At 43.3% G+C, this 22,234-nt stretch overlaps 1 protein-coding gene across 6 annotated transcripts in view; it reads right to left on the reverse strand.

Moving 5' to 3' along the window:
• Nucleotides 1-22,234, reverse strand: part of GABRA5 (gamma-aminobutyric acid type A receptor subunit alpha5) — a 91,247-nt gene that overhangs the window by 63,637 nt on the left and 5,376 nt on the right. For all 6 annotated transcript variants that reach the window (XM_025271651.3, XM_044932917.2, XM_025271649.3 and 3 more), the window contains 3 exons: nucleotides 11,964-12,085; nucleotides 11,096-11,163; nucleotides 10,782-11,002 (listed from right to left, as the gene is read on the reverse strand). In XM_025271651.3, coding sequence (XP_025127436.1) covers nucleotides 10,782-11,002; nucleotides 11,096-11,163; nucleotides 11,964-12,085 — 411 coding nt within the window. The remainder of the gene's footprint in view (nucleotides 1-10,781; nucleotides 11,003-11,095; nucleotides 11,164-11,963; nucleotides 12,086-22,234) is intronic.

Raw genomic sequence — 22,234 nt, forward strand, 5'->3', positions numbered from 1 at the left:
CAATGTAATAAAGTGAATATATGACAAGACTGGGGCTTGGCAGGTGGCGCTAATGGTAAAGAACCTACTTGCCAGTGCTTGAGACGTAAGAGGCCTGGGTTTGATCCCTGAGTCAGAAAGATCCCCTGGAAGAGGGCATGGCAGCCCACTCCAGTATCCTTGCCTGGAGAATCCCATAGACAGAGAACCATAGGATTGCAAAGAATCAGACACAACTGAAGTGACTTAGCACACGTATGTGACAAGACCACGGCTAGCCTCACACTCAACAGAGAAAGACTAAAAGTCTTTTCCTCTAATATTAGGGACAAGACAAGAATACTCTCTCTCACCACTCTAATTTGACATAGTTACTGCACATCCTATACAGAACAATCTGGCAAGAAAAAAAAATAAAAGGTGCCACATTGGAAAGAATGAAAATTGTGTTTATGTGCAGATGATATGATCTTATATACAGAGATCTAAAAACTCCATCAAAAACTTATTGAAACTAATCAATGAATTCAGTAAAGTTGCAAGACACAAAAATCACAAGCAAAAATCAGCTATAATTCTATACATTAATGACAAAATATCTGAAAAATAAAAACATCTCATTTTGAATAGCACAAAAAACAATAAAATACTTAGGAATAAATTTAACCAAGAAGGTGAAAGTTCTTTTCACTGAAAAGAACATGATTTTGAAGAAAGAAATTAAAAAAGACACAAACAAATGGAAAATTTTCACATTCATGATTCAGAAAAATCAATATTGTTAAAATGTCCATATTACCCAATTGTCTATATATTCAATGTAATCCTTTTTAAAATTTGAAAAAGTCATTTTTCACAGAGATACAAAAACAATCCTAAAATTTGTATAAAACCACAAAAGACACTGAATAGCTAGAGCAATCCTGAGAAAGATGAACAAAGCTGGAGGCATCATGGTTCCAGATTTCAATTATACTACAAAGCTATAGTAATCAAAGCAGTATGGCATTGCCTTAAAAATAGAAACATGGACCAATGGAACAGAACTGAGAGTCCAGAAATAAACCTTCTAACATATAGTTGATTAATGTTTCACATGGGAGCTAAGAATACTCACTGGCAAAAGAATAATCTCTTTAATACCTAGTGTTGGGAAAACTGGATAAACACGTGCAGAAGAACGAAATCAGAGCCATATCTCACACTAGTCATAAAAATTAACTCAAAACAGATCAATGACTTGGGCACAAAACCTGAAAAGAAAAAACTGTTAGGAAAAAACATAGGGGAAAAGCTCCTTGACATTGGCCTTGGCAACCCTTTTTTGGATATAACAACAAAAGCAAACAAAGAAACAGACAAACTAAAATGCTTCTGCACATCCAAAGAAATAATCATCAAAGTGAAAGCACAGCCTATAAAATGGGAGAAAATATTTGCAAATCATATATCTGATAAGGGTTTACTTTCCAAAAAACATAAAGAACTCATACAACTCAATAGCAAAAAAAAAAAAAGAAAAGAAAAAAATCCAACTTTTAAAATGGGCAGAGGAACTGAAAAGACATTCTCCCAAAGAGAACAGATGGCCAACAGGTACATGAAAAGATGCTCAACAACTAGTTGCCATGGAAACACAAATCAAAACAACAATGAGATACCACCTTACATCTGTCAAAATGGCTATCATGAAAAAGATAAGAGATAAAATGTTTGGAGAGGGTGTGGAAAAAAGGGAGTCCTCCTATCCTGATAGTGGGTATGTAACTTGGTGTAGCCACTACAGAAAAAGAAGAAGATAAATTCCTCAGAAAACTAAAAATTGAACTACCATATGATCCAGCAATCTAACTTTGGGGAATAATTCCAATGAAAACTAACTACAAGAGATACTTGCACTACCTGCAATCCTTATTGCAGGATTTTTCACAAATCCTGTTATAAAAAAAAAGAGAAGTTATAAAAACAATCTAAGTATTCATCTCTGGATGACTGGATAAAGAGAATGTGATATATACTCATATTTACACATTCAAGAGAATATTATTCAGTCATGAGAAAGACAATTCTTCTATTTGCAACAACTTGGATGAACCTTCAAGGCATTATGTCAGACAGAAAAAAGCAAATATTGTATGAATTTAAAACTCCAAACTTCCAGAAATGAGAGTAGACTGGTGGTGATCAGGGCTGGAGGGTGGGTGAATTGGGGAGATATTGGTAAAAAGGTATAAGCTTCTAGTTAAGAATGAATCAGTTCTAGGTATCTAGAGTGGAAGGATGGTGATTATAGTTGTAATACTGCATGACATATTTGAAATTTGCTAAGAGAGTAGACCTAAAATGTTCTCACCACAAAAAAAAGATATGGTAATTATGTGACACAACAGGTGTTGCTAACATGGTGGTGGTCATCGTGTTGCAACGCATAAGGCATCAAGTCAACATGCTGTACGGCTTGACCTTACACAGCACTATATGTCAATTATTCTGTTAAAACTAGAAAAAATATATATTTGTCTATATAAAAATAGTTATAAAAATATTGTACCATAAATGCTTTAACTTTTTCAAAGCTATTCTAAAATTTTACTGAAGTCTGAGGATTCTCGGCATCCTCTGTCATCCCTTCTTTGTATGTTTTATAGCAGAAAGTTGGCTAATGCTGGCCACAGTGCTGTGTGCAACCATCAGGGCCAATGGAAAAATACGACCCCTGGAAAACATTTCAGCTCTGTTGGATTAGGCTGGGTTTCCACCTGAACTTTCTGTGATGATATGAATGGCCTATATTTGTGCTGTCTGATACTGAAGCCCTACTTCACACTAGCTACTGACCACTTAAAATATAGCCAGTATGACGTAGAAGCTGAATTTTCCATTTTATTTAACCTTAAAATTAACAACAAGATGCAGTGGCTACTGTATGAGAAAGTACAATTACAGGAAAAACAAAACCCAAAACTCATGATCCCACACCCCTTGGGAAACATTTTCAGCAGCGAGGACTCGGTGTCTTCATTCTTCTCCATAAACATCAGACACAGAAACCCTCAGGGCATTATCCACATAACTAAAAGATCTCTCTGATTTATGTGATATGCAAGGTACTTGTCTGACATTTATGAAGTGAAAAGTGGCAGTGTTAGTCACTCGGTTGTGTCTGACTCTGTGACCCCGTGGACTGTAGCCCGTCAGGCTCCTCTGTCCACGGGATTCTCCAGGTAAGAATACCAGAGTGGGTTGCCATTTCCTTCTCCAGGGGATGTTCTCGACCCAGGGATCCAACCCTGGTCTGCTGCATTGCAGGCGGATTCTTCGCCATCTGACAGATTATGCATGAGATGAGATTATGCACAGGTTACGTCTGAGATGAGACCACCAATTACAGCGTCCTAGAAGGACCCTTCATGTTTCCCCAGGTGAGGAGACGGAAGCACTTCTTCAGGAGCCCTTCAGCTCTAGAGTCAGCACCCTGGCATCCCAGTGGCATGGCAGGAGGTACAGGCCAGCTGTGTGCCAGCGAGGGTGTGGTGCTAGGACGGGCTTCCTGGCTGTGAGAAACCTCAGGCCAGTCGCAGACTCACCAACTGCATCTCACAGCAACACTGCTCAGAGATGCAGCACTTTACTCTCCCTGAATGAGTTTCAGGGCGACCAGAACTTCCCTCTTGTGTCTCACACAAGGCACTCCTGAGCCCATTCCCCCTAAATGCAAGTGCATAGGGCGCCACCTGGTGGAGACTTTTCACACAGGTCGGCGGAACAGCATGCATACCCTACTGCTGTGTGTTTCTTAGACACTGTGTTAAAGTAGGTATAGGTGGGTGAGTTGGGCATTTGAACTCTATTGATGGGCTAATTCCTGTGTATTCATTTTCATCTGCTTCATTTGCCTCATCTATGAACAGGGATAATGATGGTACCAAGCTGTTAGGATGATTTGAGGATTAGATGAATTTATATTTCTAAAATATTTGGCACATAAAAAAGGCTACATACTTTTTTTGAAAGCAATTAGCAGCCCAGGTCAAGAGGTGTTCTCCATTCAACATTACTTAGGGCCTGGGCCTTACCTTTGTGAGGCTGGTAATGGGGTCTAGGACCAAGTTACCAGCCAGCAGCTGCCTGGGGCTTGCAGCCCACTGCCTCCCACCCACTGCCTTCAAAGAGAGGCCATAGTGATTCCTCAAGACTGTGGGAGCTGTGGCCTGAGCTTAAGGTCCCTGCCTGGACAGGGAAGCCCGAGACTCCAGCCCACAAGAGCACAGTGGAAGGAGCCTAGAAGGGAGTGCCTGACAGCCTTTGTTGGTTCAGAACCTAAGAAGACAAAAACGTGCTGGAGTTGTCCATCTGCAAAGGATGACGTAATCCAATCTAATGGTCTAAAAATCAACACTAACTGCAGTGAATTGACCCAGGATAATCACGTTCCAGTCACATTTTCAAACCAAGTAGCCAAGAAACCTGTAGTAAGATGGCCTCATGTGGCCCCAAAGTACAATTTGTTAGCCACACATAAACTTGAATCTGTATAAAACTGGCAGACACCCAAGCACAGAGCATGTCTGTGGAAATTTTCTAGGTCTCCCTTCCAAATCTGTCAAACTAAGGCCTGAGCCGTGATGTAGGCGAGATTAAGGAAGGTGTTTTGTTCACCATGGCTTGTGTGTGTGTGTCAATCACTCAGTCGTGTCCGACTCTTTGTGACCCCATGGACTGCAGCCCACCAGGCTCCTCTGTCTATGGGATTCTCCAGGCAAGAATACTGGAGTGGGTTGCCATTTCCTTCTCCAGTCATTATGGTTTACTCTTCACAAAGGTAAACTCCTCTTGAGGGCCAGGAGCCAGGCCTCTAGAGTCCACGGACTGTAAGAAATCACAGAGAATCATGCATGATCAAGATATAGGCCATTCCCCAAAGATGCTCCGAAGTTCAACAGGGATGTCAGATGCAGGTGGCCAACGCTCCAGGCAAGATTACTTAGGGGCTGTGAGCGGGGGACTCTGAGATAAGCCAGGGCCAGTGAGCTGGAGAGTAGGCGGCTTTGGGGGGTCATCTGGGGAAGTCTGGGGCCCAGTGCTAGGGGAAAACAAGGGAATTTGAAGGTGCACACTGACAGGAAGACAGAGGTGGGAGTGGAGCTATGCAGCCAGGTGCCCAGGCCCTCATTCAGGAGTAAAGGTCGTCTTTGGTCAAGTCAGTTCACAAGCTGCTCTGTGGGACGCGTTTCCCAAAGGGAAAGAAGAAGGCTGGTGTGAGTATAAGTCTCAGACTCACTGGGACACATGGACTTGTCTATCGCTGATCGCATCCCATGCAGCACAAAGGAGTGCTGCTTTGTTTTCAGTTCCACAGGTGAAACGTCAGTGAGGAAGTAACAGGGACCACCCCTCCTCCCCTGTTGGAGGGAGTGAATGTGGTCGAGTTTTTAGAGAGTAACGTGGAAACATGTACTGAAAGGCTTATCTTTTGACCAATACCTGGAATTTATGCAATGGATAGAATTATGTGCTTGCAGCAAGGAGATCCAACCAGTCTATCCTAAAGGAGATCAGTCCTGGGTGGGTGTTCATTGGAAGGACTGATGTTGAAGCTGGAACTCCAATACTTTGGCCACCTGATGCGAAGAGCTGACTCATTGGAAAAGACCCTGATGCTGGGAAAAGATTGAGGGCAGGAGGAGAAGGGGACGACAGAGGATGAGATGGTTGGATGGCATCACCGACTCGATGGACATGGGTTTGGGTGGACTCCGGGAGTTGGTGATGGACATGGAGGCCTGGCGTGCTCCGGTTCATGGAGTCGCAAAGAGTCGGACATGACTGAGCGACTGAACTGAACTGATTACAGTGTTTATCATAAAGTAAAAAAAATTAAAATGACATGCATTTCTTTAGAGACTATATAATGACAGGATACTGACCTGATGGATGTAATGGATCACAAACTTGAGAACAATGTTTAATGAGGGGAAAAGGTGCTCAATATACTTTATCATAAAGCTATTTACAAAACAATTTTCAGAGAATGAGACCACTCAAAATCTGTAGGAGAGTATGTGTGGAGACATGCAGATATACACACGTGTATGCAGGTGTGCTCACACATGTGGACACGTATATGCGATACAGACCAAACCGTTAACATTGATTTTCTTTGGTCTCGGTGTCATAAGTATATTCCATATTTGGTGATTTGCCTTGTTTTACAAATATTTAAATAATACATTGATTCTAATCATTAAAATAAATGTTAGCTTAAAAATGTCAAGATCTGACCAATATATCTACTGGTGTCATGAAGGACACTGGTTTACATGTAGGGATGTAGACACTCTTAAACACATACCAGTGCTTAGTTACAAACTTCTAGTTATATATGTATGATCTCCTTCAAATATATTACCCACAAATCAAACATATGTAACGTGTATATAATCTCATTCAAGTAAGTTCAGTTCAGTTCAGTTCGGTCACTCAGTCGTGTCTGACTCTTTGCGACCCCATGAATCGCAGCACGCCAGGCCTCCCTGTCCATCACCAACTCCCGGAGTTCACTCAGACTCACTTCCATCGAGTCAGTGATGCCATCCAGCCATCTCATCCTCTGTCGTCCCCTTCTCCTCCTGCCCCCAATCCCTCCCAGCATCAGGGTCTTTTCCAGCGAGTCAACTTTTCCCATGAGGTGGCCAAAGTCCTGGACTTTCAGCTTTACCATCATACTCAACAGTCGCTGCCAATCACTATGCAAAAATGTGACTGCGTTGCCTCCCAGTGGCCATTCAAGGAATAGCTGTACATATGATGATCTCAAACTGACATCTCAGAGCCTGCAGGTACACTGTACTGAAAGAAAGAAATAAACAATAACAAACAATGGTTCTAAGAGATTAAAGTAAAACGGCCAAGTGTTCATGACCACTAAATGATCAAGTCAAGATCTGAACTTAAGTGAGGCTAACTCCAAAATCCATGCTCCTTTCTCTTTCTATAGCTCCAATCCAAAGCAGTGATGTCTACTAATAATGAAAATCCAAAAGGGGTGTAAACAATCATAAAAATATGCCTTTCTCAAAATAAAAATAGCACAGGGAAATACATGGTGTGCCAGAGTGATTGCAGAGTGATTCCACTCTGCCCAGGGCTCTTTTCCCCAGTGCAGGGCATTCTATGACCACGAAGGCAGTCACTGGCACTCTTAGACACCTGCCCACGGGCGTGGACGCAGTGATCCTAGGTCCAGCAGCAGCCAGGTTCTCTGACACCATGTGATACTACCAGAGCCCGCTTCCTTGTCAGTGCTTTCTTGCTTGTTGCAGTTTCCTACACCACAGACTAGAGAGACTGGCTCTTCCATCAGGGACCCAAAGACCAGGAAACTAAGCCCTGTGTGGTCCTCACAAGTCTGCACCTTCAGAAGGCATGCAGGAAACAGAGATGAGAGCTGGTCACTATCTCCCAGCTCACCTGTTACAAAGAAAATGTGTCATGAGGTTTGGCACATGCCCTCCTGTGGTCATGTCCGAGCTTGCAGGGGAGTGAAATAAAAACTCTCTACTACTCAATGATGACCTAAAGTTCCACCCAGGGAAAAACCCCAGGCAATTAGTGAGGCCGGCCAGAAGGGCAGTAATTCAGTCCTTGGGTGGACAGAAGTCATGCTCTGGATTCTGTGCCTCTTCTCTCCCCAGCTCTGGCAATGACAACCCAGGGAAACTGCTGAGCTGAGGGTCCCTTGACAATGCCGGGCCACTGGCCTGTCATCCACAGTACACCTCTGGGTATGGCTCTGTAAAACTTATCACTTTTATTTGCTACAAGGTCATCCTGAAGGAAACTGCAGAGCGTTTTAAGGGTCCTCTCTTTGATGGTCTAACAGGAAATGTCTATGGCTCTCTTTGGACTTACCTTTTTATCATCAGATCCTGTAAACAGATTATGCATAGGTAATAGAAAGTTCTTCAGAACTGAAATTGTAGATCAGCTCTAGGCAAGCACCAAAGGCTTTTTAGAAGACATTTTGGGAGCAAATGGCATCAACAGCTTATGTTCCCTTAGCTTCTTTGGAACCACCTAAGGATGAGATGGTTGGATGGCATCACTGACTCGATGGACGTGAGTCTCAGTGACCTCCGGGAGTTGGTGATGGACAGGGAGGCCTGGCGTGCTGCGATTCATGGGGTCGCAAAGAGTCGGACACAACTGAGCAACTGAACTGAAGGAATTTTATCCATCTGAATTGTGCGTGCCTTTTAATATTACCTTAAATGATTTCTGGAGCATGGTGGGGATGTTATATAAATGCATCCCTCCCATGTACAATAATCGCTATAGAGTTACTTTTCAGAAGTTGGTAACAGTAGTTCTCAAATATATCTCAGGTTAAAAGTGTAGGATGTGAACCCTAATTTCTTCTTCATGTTCATGTTTCATCTTTTTTATTAGATCCAAAGTCTGAATAAAAATTTTTAAATACAATTTTAGTTGAAAAAATGTGCAGAATTTTTATATTTTTCCCAGTGTTTGGTATCGTAAGTAACATGGTAGTAGAAACCTTTGTGCATAAACCTTAGTCCTTACTCCTAGTTATTTCCTTAAGATGGACATTACATAGAAATTACTGGGTCAAAGTATATCACTGCTTTTATAAGATTTGGTGGGAGTGACCAAAGTGCTAGACAGAAAGGCTGTACTTCTAAAGGCCCAGTGACGGGGTGAGGCCTGGATGGGGCTCTGCTGTGTCCAGTTAATTATGATTGTCATCTCACCATCTCTGCTAAATCTGTAGACTAAAATGCTATCAAATTATAGCTATAGATCCATCGTACTATAATTCCTAATGCTTTCAAGTGTAGCTAGTTCTACTTTCCACATGTTGTATAAGACTGAAAAAGAAAACTGGTTATCAACTTTGCAACTCATTAGCAGCAGGCTTCCTCTGCATAAATAAGGATAAATCACTGCTAAGTTGCTCTGGTTCTCACCACTTCCTTCTGGGCATGACACTTTCCTAAAGGTAAGAAGGCCATTATGTGTCTAATAATGCTGCATCCCTCCGATTTCCAAATGTGGTGGCTTAAACAAGGAAACTGCTCATACCAGAACCCAAATTCCTGCTGCCACCACCCCCTTCATAGCTGTGACCTTGGGCTGATTACCAAACATTTCTAGCCTCTGCCTATTTGTTGGTTAGTGGAAATGCTGTCCCCTGGCTGGGAGGTCTGAAGTGCTGTGTGTATTGGGGATGTTTTTGGTATACAGACACTTGGTAAAAGGACCCTCTGCTGCCTCCTCCCCTTCTGGACAAGAGGCTTCTCTCACACCCTGTCCATGCAACTGTGCCCAAGACGAAGGCATCCCATCGTCTTAGGTGATGGACCGAACTGACCCCTGCAGGACGGGAGCCAGGTGTGAATCAAGGATAAGAATCTATGCAGACTGGGGTATGTCTAACCTAGGGACAGAACACAGATGCCCGGCAGGCCCACCCAGGGCCCCCTCTAGGGGGAACCCCAGCACCGGCCAGGATGCGGGACTCGTCTCCACACTACTCCCTGCTCACAGACTGAGCACAGTGCTCTGTCTCACTGCCCAGCCTTCCTTCCCACAGAACGACGACCGAGGACCGAACGTCAGCCCTCGAGATATTCCCCCGCTTTCCTTCCCACAGCACGAAGACCGAGGACTGAACGTCAGCCCTCAAGATATTCCCCAGCCTTCCTTCCCACGGCACGACAACCGAGGACTAAACGTCAGCCCTCGAGATACTCCCCAGCCTTCCATCCCATAGTACGACGACCGAGGACTGAACGTCAGTCCTCGAGATATTCCTCAGCTTTCCACATGCTTTCTGCATGGGGAAGGCATTGATGTGATGCTCACAACTCCTATCTCCATCTATGGGTGAAACACCTTCCAGATCAATGTAGGGAAAAAGGAAGAGTAAAGACTGGAACAAAACACCAAGATGTGTGTGCAGATCACTGATCAGAATCCTTATTGAGCTGGTATAAGAAAAATCACGGCCGGTTGTCAAGCAGCTTTGGGACACAATAGGCCAAAGCGTTCCTCAGAATTACGTTAGGACATGCAGTCTTTGAAGATGACTGTATTCACATTATTTTCCACTACAATTATCTTTTTAAATATAAAGTTTATTGTGAAGAATTATAACTAAGAAAATATCTATAACAGCTACCTAAATGAATGTACCTTTTTTAAAACTTGGCTTTTGTGTTTTTTTCTTTACTTTTCTCTTTTTAATTAATTTAAAAATATCTTCTAAAGGCTACTTAGACCCATCATGCATGGAAACTGAAAAGCTATAAAGGAGTCTTTCTCACTGGTCAATGTATTGATTTATTCAGATGCAATGAATAATTCAGAATTTTCAAAAAAATGACTAATGATCATTTTAAATGACAAATGCTAAAATTTAACCTCAGTGCTGGAAATGTTATCAAACCACACAACAAATAGACTTTTAAAACTTCAAAATACTGCACAATCGCAACAAAAAAGGGGTCTCCTTAGACTTTTAAAATAAAATCTCTGTTAAATTTTCCCTAACTTACATTACCACTCTTCTAAAGATGCCCTTGATCTTGAATCAAATAAACAAGTATAGATAAATACTATGAACTCATAGTAGCCCAAAGAAATAATCTACATGGACATCAGTATGGGCAAGTCAGAAGGTAAAAAGCACCCATCTCACATAGACACACACACACACACAAATACGACAAACCCTCAAACTAGCCAGCTTCGGCACGGCAGGGCCCGCCGGCGGCACTCACCGCATGGTGTACAGCAGCGTGCCGTCGTCCTCCAGACGCAGCAGCTTGTTGGGCGTGGTCATGTTGTGGGCGATGGACTTCTTCCCGTTGTGGAAGAACGTGTCTGGAGTCCAGATTTTGCTGGCGAGGAGATTGTTGAGCGGAAGGCGCTGCATGGGCCCTTTAAACCGAAGCCTTTCGTCTTTCCAGCTTTGTCGGAAAAACACGTCGATGGTGTATTCCTAGCACAAAGGGAGGCAAGGCTCGTTAGGGCAGCCCTGGGCCGGTGCCGTAAGGTCTTAGAGTGGTCCGGGCCGGGCCGCAAGCGCACTCACCATCTCTGTGTCAGACACGGGCCCGAAGCTGGTGACGTAGATGTCCGTTCTCACCTGAGTGATACGCTCTGAAACACAGACACAGGTTCCTCGCCAGGGCCTCAGCTCACAGTTCAGAGGGACATAACTCAGGGCACAGTAAAATGGGGTCAGGGAGCCTACGTGGACTGTTCTGGTCAAAGACGCAGAGAGGGTCAACCCATGGTTTAAGCAAATGGCCCTGATAAAAAATGCCAATAATGAAGAAGAACTAAACATTTTCCTCTGGGAATGGATTTGCTAGGGGGTCCCTCCTCACTTAACGGAGCAGGTTCAAATATACACGCCCTGCACACACCTGAAACGCATGGGATTCCCAGCACAAAGTCAAGCCAGCTGTACCCTGAAAGCATATTTTACTACTCGTTTAGTTTTATCAGCTTTATAGGGTCAAAGTAAAAACTAATTATGGCTCTAGTAAAAAATTAAACCTGTAATATGCAATGTGTAAAGAAGACTTGCACTAAATAGTGGATTTCTGAAAAGGACTTGCAGAGACAGGAGGGTATGAGGTTGATGATAAAGTATTTCCTAACATAGGGTAACTTCAGCTTCAGTATCACCTAAGAAGTGGTTTCTCCTTAAGTGGACCAGAATGGATGTTACCATTATCTGGGGAGAAAAGGAGTTTTCAGGGAGACCACTTGCCCTGGCTTCTTGCATCTGGAAAATGACAACATGCAGCAGCCTTGGCAACACCACCAAGTCAAATTCCTAGCAGGGAAGCCCTTTGAGGAATTGTTTGAATCACAGCAAACGTAAGCTTGAGACTGGGTTTAAGCAGAAATGTGCCTTGGGCCCGAGGGCCTCAGGCACGGCCCACACCCACCTCCGAGCCCGGGCCTCAGTCTGTTGTCATAACCATCCAGCAGCCCATCCAGGATCCTGGTGAATATCGTGATGTTGTCATCGGTCTCAGCTTTTACAGAGCTGGTTGGCATTTGTGAAAAGCTTTTTAACAGAGAAACAAAAGAAGGAGTTGACTTTCTTAATTGTTTCTTACAATTTTTTCTCAAAATATAGAAACAGGGAATGATATGTTGACTTGTCTTGGAGGCAGGACATCTAAGAATGATCTCCTGTACTATCCAGGCTGTTTTGCTTACATCATCCTTATTCTTGAAGTTTAAACAGGCTTAATTCTTGAATAGCCAGTCTGAGAATGCTGGCTCTGGGCTGGTCACCCATCAAAGCAAACTCCATCCCTCCCAGACTCTGAAGAACTATTTGTGTTGATAGAGTAGCCATTTTTAAGACATAATAGTCACTGCACATGGACTGGCAGAGCCTCACCCACTTGTGGGGCATTTCAGCAGTTTGGTTCAAATACAGAGAAACTGAGCCTTCATTTTGTTAGTTACTCCACTGCAATGGGCTCTGCGGTACCGGAGGACATTAGAGCTTCTATCTAATTTGAACGTAAGATTGGTGTGCCCACATTTTCCTGCATTCTTGACTGGGAGCACCTGTGCTGTGAGCATTATGCCAGGACAGATCGCTGGTGAGGGATGGCGGTGGACTTCCACACCGTCAGCTCTCATGGCACGCTCCTCTCAGTCAGAGCACAGGCCAGCCCAGCAGGAGTTGTGAAGCCCAGGCTGAAAACCTCGACTTTACGTGATGTGGCCCCAGAGCAGAGACTCAGGGAGCACAGTGTTCTGTGACCAACATGTCAACCTACAATAAAACGCTGAGAAGAGCGGGTAGGACCTTGCAGGAGGTTCACAGGAAGAACGGTCTAATTTGTACAATTCAGCAACAAACTTACTCAGGCCTCAAAAGTCTATGTCAAAAAAAGGCGTATGCCAACAGAGCAGGTGGAAATGAGAATCAGCCCTGAGCAGATATGGGAAAAGCTAAAGAAGTTATCAGCAGGGAAAGAAAGCCACAGTCCAGAAGATGATTGACACATGGGTTCCACCTCAGATGTCCATCCATTGCTACCTGTTCAGATGTGCAAATAGGAAAATGCGTGTTATTACCAAGAACTTGACCTGCCATCTGGCTCGGCTTCAAAGGGAACTCATCCTGCTGAGAGCCGGCTGTGGCTCCATGAAGTCAGCACCGGTGGTACTTGCGATGAGAACACGGGGCTCCTGGGGCCCCTCTGAAGTGTCACCATGGACCCCACTCTGCTCAGAGTAGCTGGAGTGAAAGCTGAACCTTGCCATCAGCAGGCGGTTCTCGGGGCAGCACAGATGTGTGCCTGCCCCACCCGCTTCTCGAAAATCGGTCATTTCCACCGACAGCATCTAAGAACAGATCAATCCTCTAATGGCCTAAAGTGTCTCCTTTTTGAATGAATGACTATAATGTTCTTTGGATCTAATTTTCTCATCACCATTAAAATGCATATAGTTGAAGCTCAAACAACCTAAAATTCAGTCCTGTTAAAGACTGAATTATGTACCTTTGGAGTCCACAGACACATTTTTTTTTTTCTTCTTTCCTCTGTGACTTAGTATTTTAAAATACTGAATTCCCTTTTCTCTGACATCCATTTTAGTTTCACACAGGAAGACAAAGCACTCAGCCTTGGAAACCTAATGTCAGGATGAAGGGCCTTAACACTGTCCTCCAAATTTATGAAAGAAAGTCTGTGCATGGGCCCTGCTGAGCAACAAAAGAGCAACTATTGCTCAAACTAAGTCTGGCCTCAATGTCCACTTCACGTGAAGCTCTCAACGATAACCACTTTGGTTACTCAATTCTAGGTTTTGTCCAAGTGTCCAGTTTTTGGAAGGTCCCGGTTGGCTCTTTAACAGAAGAGAGATGAGAGCATACAAACTGGCAGAGAAAAGCTATCACCTGTTTGTGAAACCTAAAAAAGCCAACTCGTAGAGACAGAGAATAACCAGGGGCTGGGGTGATGGAATTTGGGAGATGTTAAGGTTACAAACCTGCAACTAGAAAAAAAATAATTTGGGGGAATCTAATGCACAATGAAGTAATTCTAGTTAATAATACTATGTCATAAACTTCAAAGTTAATAAGAGGCTAGATCTTGTTTCCATCACAAAAAGGAAATGACTTAATAATTACATGACGTGACAGAGGTGTCAGCTAATGCTAAGGTGGTAATCACATTGCAATATATAAATGTATCAAATCAACATACTACATACCTCAAATTTATACAAAGTTACATATCAATTCTATCTTAATAAAAATATAAAAGTCACAATCAAAAAAAAAAAAGAAAAAGCATACCTTAATGTTTCAAGTACACTTTAAAAACTATTACATTATCTGTTGTGAAAATACTCTTAAATTATATTTGCTCTGAATAGCCTTGACTGTCAGGAGATAGAGACCATGGAGATGTCCACAGACCACTTAGTCCCATCATGTATCCAGAAGCGCTGCCTCCTAGACACCCTTGCAGGAATTTCAGCATTTGCCCTCTTTTGCTATAACTGTTTCTTACATTTATCTGTGGACTTAAAAAAAAAATAGATGCCCAGCTGGGGATTTGCCATGATTTCTTCTCTGTATTTACTGAAGGTAGGCCCTAGGACGTCGCAAACAGTTTCTTTAGAAGTCCTTAAAAATGCCTGTCAGGGCAGGCAGGAGTAGAGGGTCCTCTCATGAACAACTGGAAAGTCCTCTTCAGGAAACCATTCCTTTGTAACTGGTGGTTACAAAACGCACTGTCTTCAGAGCTATGGAGAGGAAGGCCTTCCCATACGACCGAAAGCAAATGGTGTGCCAGCACACGGGAGACTCTCAGCGTGGCCTGGTGAACTTTCTCACGCACATTAAGTTGTATAATTTTTACAGACTGCTTCTAACATACAGAGTGACTTCAGCTTGCTTTGTTCCATTTGGGCTAGGAAAACAAAACAACACACAATACGGGGCTGTGCCTTCAGTGAGCAGTTCCATGCAGTGAGCAAATCCACAAGGCCTCCAGGTGGAAACACAAGACCACCTCCCCAGCCCTCCGGGGTACAGGGAGCAGGCTTCAGCTTGCGTCTTCCCGGTTCTGAGTAAAACCAAAGAGCTCTGCCGGCCCTCAGGTCAGCTGTGACTGCACGGCCACTTCTAAGACAAGCTGAAAGCTCTGTTCTTGCGGGAAGCAGATTCTGTGAACTAAGACTAGAGCCATTATTTTTGAGAACAATTTTATATAAAGTAGAAATCCTTGAAAAATTTGGTAATTTTCCCTTCAGTATCAGGATTAATAAACTAGGTTATCTGAAAATTTGAACCATTTTCTTAAAGTTAGTGCATGTTTTCTACAAATAATGCCCATGAAACAGCTGCAACATTTTCATATTACTGATGTTCCAGAAAAGGGACAATAAAGGAAACATACATCCAACCACTCATGTTAGAACATCCTCATGTTTTACATCTTCTATACAAAAGGCACAAGGACTCGATCCCTAAGCTTGAACGCTGAGCCCCACGTTCCAGGCGGAGGAGGGAAGGTGATGGTTGGGACGTGGGCAGGGACACAAATGGGACGGATGCTCAGGTGGTGAAGGACTTTCTCACACTCCGTGAATGGCCCCCGCCAGGCCTAAAGGTCTGGGTCTTTCAGGGACTTCTGACGAGGTGGAGTAGGGAACAGGCAGCCATAAAATGTGGTCCGCTAATGGGTTTATTTCACACAGAGTTTTCAGAACAAAAAATATGCATGACTTTAGAAAGGCTCAACTCTCGTAATTGTGCAAATTTCCCACCTGTCCCTGTGGTCTTAACTTCTGGTGTCTTCAGGCCATTTGAATCTGTGACTTTTGCATTAGCTTCTTCCGGATTTCTAGACCCTAGAGACTCGGCCTTAGGAGGAATGGGCACTGGTATTTTTTAAGGTCCCCAAGTGATCTTCATGTGAAGTCAGAGGGGAGAGGGACTGTCTTAAGACTAGAGAGCTAAGTCGGAAACAGGCTGCTCTGTGAACCAGCTGCCAGAGTGACTCCAAATGACCCCAGAGAGCACCTCTCTCATCACATCTTCACAGAGGTTCACTATCCCAGCAGCTCAGCTCAGCAAAGGTGTTGTAGGTGTCGCCCGTGTGCCTGGCATTGTGGCGGGAACTGTCACAATGACAAACGTGGCATCCCTAACCTTGGGATCTAAAAGAATGGGCCATGCTCCCAGAGGACTCCTGAAGAACATGATTGCTTCAGGAGTCTCATATGCAGGGCATCCTAGGACCCGAAAGTAGAGGGATCAAGCTTTGTATGAGGTCAGAAGAAAGGAAAGCAGGCCTGAGCCTTCAAGCATGAAGATCAGGTCTCAAGCCAAAGGAAGGGGTCTGTGAGTAGCGGCACTAAGAAAAAAAATTGGTAGATTGGGATTGATATATATATACACATTATTATATATAAAACAGATAACTAATAAGGACCTACTGCATAGCAAGGGAAATTCTATTCAATATTCTGTGATGACCTATATGAGAGAAGAATCTATAAAAGAGTAGAAACAGTATAACTGATTCACTTTGCTGTACAGCAGAAATTAACACAACATTGTAAATCAACTATACTCAAATAAAAATTAAAAAAAAAAAAGAAAAATATTGACATTTGCAGTGGGCATGTAAGAACCCTAGTGAGAAGAGCCCTGTGTGGGGGTCAAATCACAGCATATTCATGTGACAAGCTCCACCTCCAGGATGTGGCCTGAAGGTGGTGGGAAAGCAAAGCACCTCAACAGGGGCATTGTCTTTCCTTGTGGCCCCAGGCACCTTGGGGATGATGGGCTTATCAGAGGCAAGACTGGAGGTGGAGAGGGCCAGTGTTCAGGCCAAGCAGGGCTGCAGAGGTGGGATGGACAGGCCATCAGCAGGGTTTCTGACGCGAGCTGGGGAGGAATGGGGAGGGAGCAATCTGAATGCAGCAAGACAAGGATCCCAAGAAAGCTTTCTCCAAAACCAGGTATCAGGGTGAGTGAAACCTGCAGTAGAATCCATGCATTACTCTGAAAGGGGAGAGTTGTATTACGCGTCAAATCTAAGAGTCTTTTTGTTTCTGAGGAAACTTTACTCCAACGTAACTTTTCTATCAGTATGAATGCCTCTGCTAGTAATAATAACACTATGCGGTGGAGTCCATCTTTAAATGCGTTTCACTTTACCAAGTGATGCTTGATGATGCCTCCTTATTTCAGTATTTTAAATGGTTCAAGTTGAACAGTTACGTCATCATTTCTGGGGAAGAAAAATCTTTTGAGTCTCGTACCACAAATGGTGCTATTGATGGCAATATGTGATGCATTTCTTGTGATCTCTGCTTATGCTGACAGTCATTTTCGATTTCCATAAAATGGTATAGATAATTGCATCTGCAGACCAGCTTTAACGTGAACTTACTTTGGGACTTGAACAGAATTGCTTTTAAGCAACAGCTTATCTGTCTTCTTGAACTGCATTTCTTTCTGCATTCTTTCTCCAGTATATTGTTACTTCTGAGAAAAGTATCTTCAGTTTATTCGCTCATTACTTTAAGCTCACTAAATAAGTATCTCTAAATGGCAGTTTTGTGATGTTTTCCTCAAATTTCCATTACACACCACTTTAGTTAACTATGTTAAAATATGTAAAAATTTTAAAATACCATGGTGGATATAACCAGACATGAAAATAAAACTTGAGTTTCCAATTAAATTGTTTCCTCTTATGATGGAAAATATGGACTGATTGGCACATGTGCTTTATGTGAATAAAGTTGTGTCCATATAGCTTTATGCCAGAACTCTTAGGTGGCTTCCATGTCAAAAGTGCCCCTGATCCTGCCCATCACCTCTCCAGACAGAGCTCAAGTCCACCCCACCCTTGCACACCACTCTTCATGTAGATGCTCCACTCTTGTCCCCAAGACTGCAGCCTGGCTCAGAATCCTACAACCTGCAAGGTAAGACCCAGGTGCCTGCCTTACAGGCCACATCCCTGTCATCTGACCCCAGACTTCCGGAGACTGATTCCCTTCCTTTCCCCCAGCCATGCTGGATGCACCACAAATGTGGTTATAAAGCACACGAATCATCCCGGTGCTTATTACACGTGGGTCTCCCTCCCTCCCTAACCATTCCCATCAGTAATTACATCAGGTCTTTGAAAAGTCTCTCATTCACCCTATATTCCCTTTCAGGTATTGCTCCATCCTCAGCCTCTCGTCTGAAGAGAGGCCCTCTCACTGAAGATCTGTCTGCTCAAAGGTCTCTGCTGTCACTCTGCCCTGCTCTTGCCCCCACCTCACCCAGGATCCCAGTGAAATCCTCTGGGGCTGCTCCTCCCAGTGCCAAACCCACGGGTCCAGTCTCAGCCCTCAGCTGAGCCCGTCCCCTTCTTACAGTGCAGGACACAGTCTCTTCTTATCTTCCCCCACCTCTTCTCCTTAAACCTGGCATTTCCCAGGGCTGTCTAGAGACACTCCTTCAGTCTAAACTCAATCTCTAATTGATCTCATTCAATCTAATGGCTTTAAATACCTCTCTCAAGTTCATGTCTCCAGTCCCAAACTCTCTCTCTCTGAGTCCAGACCTGTATGCCCAATGGCCTACCTGGCCGCTTGGATATCTAACAAAGCTCGCACAGGTCCAGAACTGTGCTGATAATTCTCAGCGGCCTCCTCCCCTGCTGTCTCTTCCAGCTCAACAACAGCCTATTGAACCCATCACCTTTTCAGGTGTTTGTTCAGGTCCACGGCAGCCCATCAACCGATCCTGCTAGCCAAAATGCCCATCCCCTGGGGCACTACCTTTGCCTCCTGACCGCCTTTTCCTGGCCCCCCCCTTTACTAAGCCTCCCCACCCAGACTCTGAGTTTACTCTCCACTTACAGCCAGAGTCAGCTTTACTGACTGCAGGTCTCAGTGGGATCAGATTTTACTCTTCAACAGCCAACTGCTAGTCCCGATGCTACCCCGCATGGCCTACAGACGATCTGACTATCCCCTACCCATGCTGCCTCTCTGGCCCTGCCTCCCACCAACCTTCCCCATCCTCAAGCTGGCTTCTTCAGTCACCCTGCCTCTGCTGCTCCTCTCAACTGTCCAATCATCACCACCAAGACAGGCTCATTCTTCAGACATCTGCTTGAGTACATCTCCCAGCACACTCACTACCTCCTACTCTGAATTACTCTTCACAGCAATCCTTGTGACCCAATTGATAAGTACATGTTTACTTACTGCACCAGAAGGAGCCCTCCTGGAAGGCAGGCTTTGCTCTGCCCATCACAGGATCTCAGCACCTAGGACAGTGCCTGGCATGTAGGAAGGACTCAACAGACCCTGACGCAGCTGCAGGGTACCATCCTGCAGAATGCCCAAACCCCGATCCAGAACCAATAACTGTGAATGTGCGCCCTTACACAGAAGGGAGACTCTACCAATGGGACTAAGCTTGTGGACTTTGCTGTGCCCAGCCCGTGAGTCTAGCAAACCTTGGCACTTCTTGGTCACAACACCCAGAAGGATAGTGCTAGCCTGGACTTAGCACTCCCTCCTTACCTGGCCATGTTTCAGCATTTAGCATACGTGCATTTATCCTTCACATCAACTCTGTGGCATAGGATCTGTTATTACTTTATCTTGGAGATTAGGAAACTTGAGTTGCAGGCAGGCTTAGTAACTGCTGCCACAAAAAACAGCTTCACTGTCCTGTCAAAATGATACCTACATCCCTGAAGTAGGAACTAAATTGATTATGGAGTGATGGCCCAATTTCTTCCTGTGGTTAAAAGTGAAAATGAACTGCTCCTGGGTTTCATTTATTTTTAGGTTTGCCTTTTGATCTTGATATAAATTGTTAAATAAATACAAATAAAACAGAATTTTCAATGAACTGCTAAAGTCTGTTTCATTGTCTATCTTAATTTTCCTATAAGATGGTTCCCTCTCTATTACATCATATTTCATAGTATATATTTTGTATTTGATTTTATTCAGGCTATGAAATACTATCTTTAGAGCAGTGCTATTTGAGTTCTAGGTTAGAAGATTCCAATGTACAGATTTCCCCCCATTCTATCCCTTTCTGTTGCAGCTTAAATATGCAGACATTCTGGAGAAGCTCCTGCATTGATGTTGCTAGCTCATGCCCTGGAGATGGACCCTGACTTTCCTACTTTTCAATGATGAAACTTAGACATGTTTTTCTGTATTCTATCACCTTAACTCTTTTCACCTACAGAGAGAGGATTCTGTGAAAATTAAACAGTACATTTCTTTTGAAAATGCATTCTGGAAATGAAGAAGTACTCATGTAAGCACTTATAAGTATTGTTGCTGCCACTAGAATTCTACTTTTGATTCTAATATTTTCCTTTGAAATTTCACACCAATTAAAATACGCATGTTATGCAATTGTACCTTTGTTTAAAAAATCCAAAAACCTACATTCTCCTTCTCCCCTTGAACCAAGCCAGTTACTCATCTTGGAGCTGATGGCCAGAGAAGGGCTGGCTGGCTATCCGTCTAAGCTTTGCTTAGCAGTTTTAAGTTTTAAGCAGGTAATTTGAAAGTATTTTGTTTTGGTGCCTTAAAAAAATGTTGGCATTACTCTGTAGTAAGGTCTTAGTCGGGCTTTCCTGGAATGCAGAAGACCCCAGTTCAATTCTGGGTCAAGAAGATCCGCTGGAGAAGGGATAGGCTACCCTTTCCAGTATTCTTGGGCTTCCCTGGTGGCTCAGATGGTAAAGAATCCACCTGCAATGCAGGACCCTTGGGTTTGACCGCTGTGTCGAAGGGAAGATCCCCTGGAGTAGGAAATGGCAACCCACCCCAATATTCTTGCTTGGAAAATCCTTATGGACAGAGGAGCCTGGTGGGTTACAGTCTATGCGGTCGCAAAGAGTTGGACACAACTTAGTGACTAAGCACAGCACAGCACAGGATCTTAATCACCTGAAATGTTTACTATATGCAAGGTCTCTGGCTATCCCTGCAGCCTCCACATAAGTGCCTCATCACCTGTGAGTGTCCTATCTGCTTCACAGCACTTCTCTGTGGTTTTATAACTGTCATGATGACCATCAGTCCTAGTCTTGTGAATCTGCAGTAACAAGCAGGAAGAACTTTCCATATGGGAATTTCCCTCTTGCCATTTAAAAAGACATCATGAGTACATGAATGACTCAGAGAGAGTGCACTTTCTGCTCTAGTTAAGAGAAGAGAACTGTCCTTGAGAACGTGTATGAACAGGCCCTCTTCATGAAACCAACAGTCCCGGTTAGCATGCTTATGCAGACAGATAAAGAAGAACCTTATCTATTCCTTTTCTTAAGCTACTTCTACAAGAACCTGCCTATAATTGCCAATTATAGAATACTGTTTTCCAAAGTCTATTTGAATTATAGCTCCCATGTGATAAAATTCTAATGCATTTTTTACTTTCCAATAGATAAACCTCTAAACAGTGTTTAATATTATTAAATGAATGGAATCAGATTTTACCATATTATGGAGTTGATAATCCTCAAATTTATCCTGCAATTATCACTGATCTAATCAAGTCTGAAAAGTATGATTTTTCAGATGCTGATAAAGTAACTTCAGATTAAATTATGTTTTGACCTTACATTGATGCAAACATTGTTTCTGTGCTGGCATCTTTATATCATGTATGTGTGATTACTGGTTAAAATAACTATAATGCCTCAAATTATGCCATGCCTCTGAATGTGACATCACACAAGGCTGACAGTCAGATATGTCTCTGCTCTGTTATACACTTGACTCATGCTCTGTTATATAACTTAAAACTAACAGAAGAATTACAAAGGCTACTGAAAATGAGCTACTGGTGGCTCTGATCAAATTTAGAAAATAAAAGGGAGAAGACATGAGACTCATATTTTCAAAGCAATTTCACCGTATCTTATATAATCACCAAATACATTTTACTTATCACATAAATTTCTTGATTGCCAGATCCACATGTTTTTCGCAAACAGTGTATGATTTTGTATTGCACAGAAGCACAGCATCCTGCCTCTTTCCTCTGCTCTCTGACTGAGAGCAGTTTCCTATCACTCTTTACCCTTCACCAGTTGTCTGATTTTCTTTATGCATTTACAGGTATCCACATTTCTTCCGTCCCACAATGTGCAAATTACAACCTTTCATGCTTCCCTGTTCACCTTTCTTT

Source organism: Bubalus bubalis, chromosome 20, assembly GCF_019923935.1.
Source record: "Bubalus bubalis isolate 160015118507 breed Murrah chromosome 20, NDDB_SH_1, whole genome shotgun sequence".
Taxonomy (NCBI): domain Eukaryota; kingdom Metazoa; phylum Chordata; class Mammalia; order Artiodactyla; family Bovidae; genus Bubalus; species Bubalus bubalis.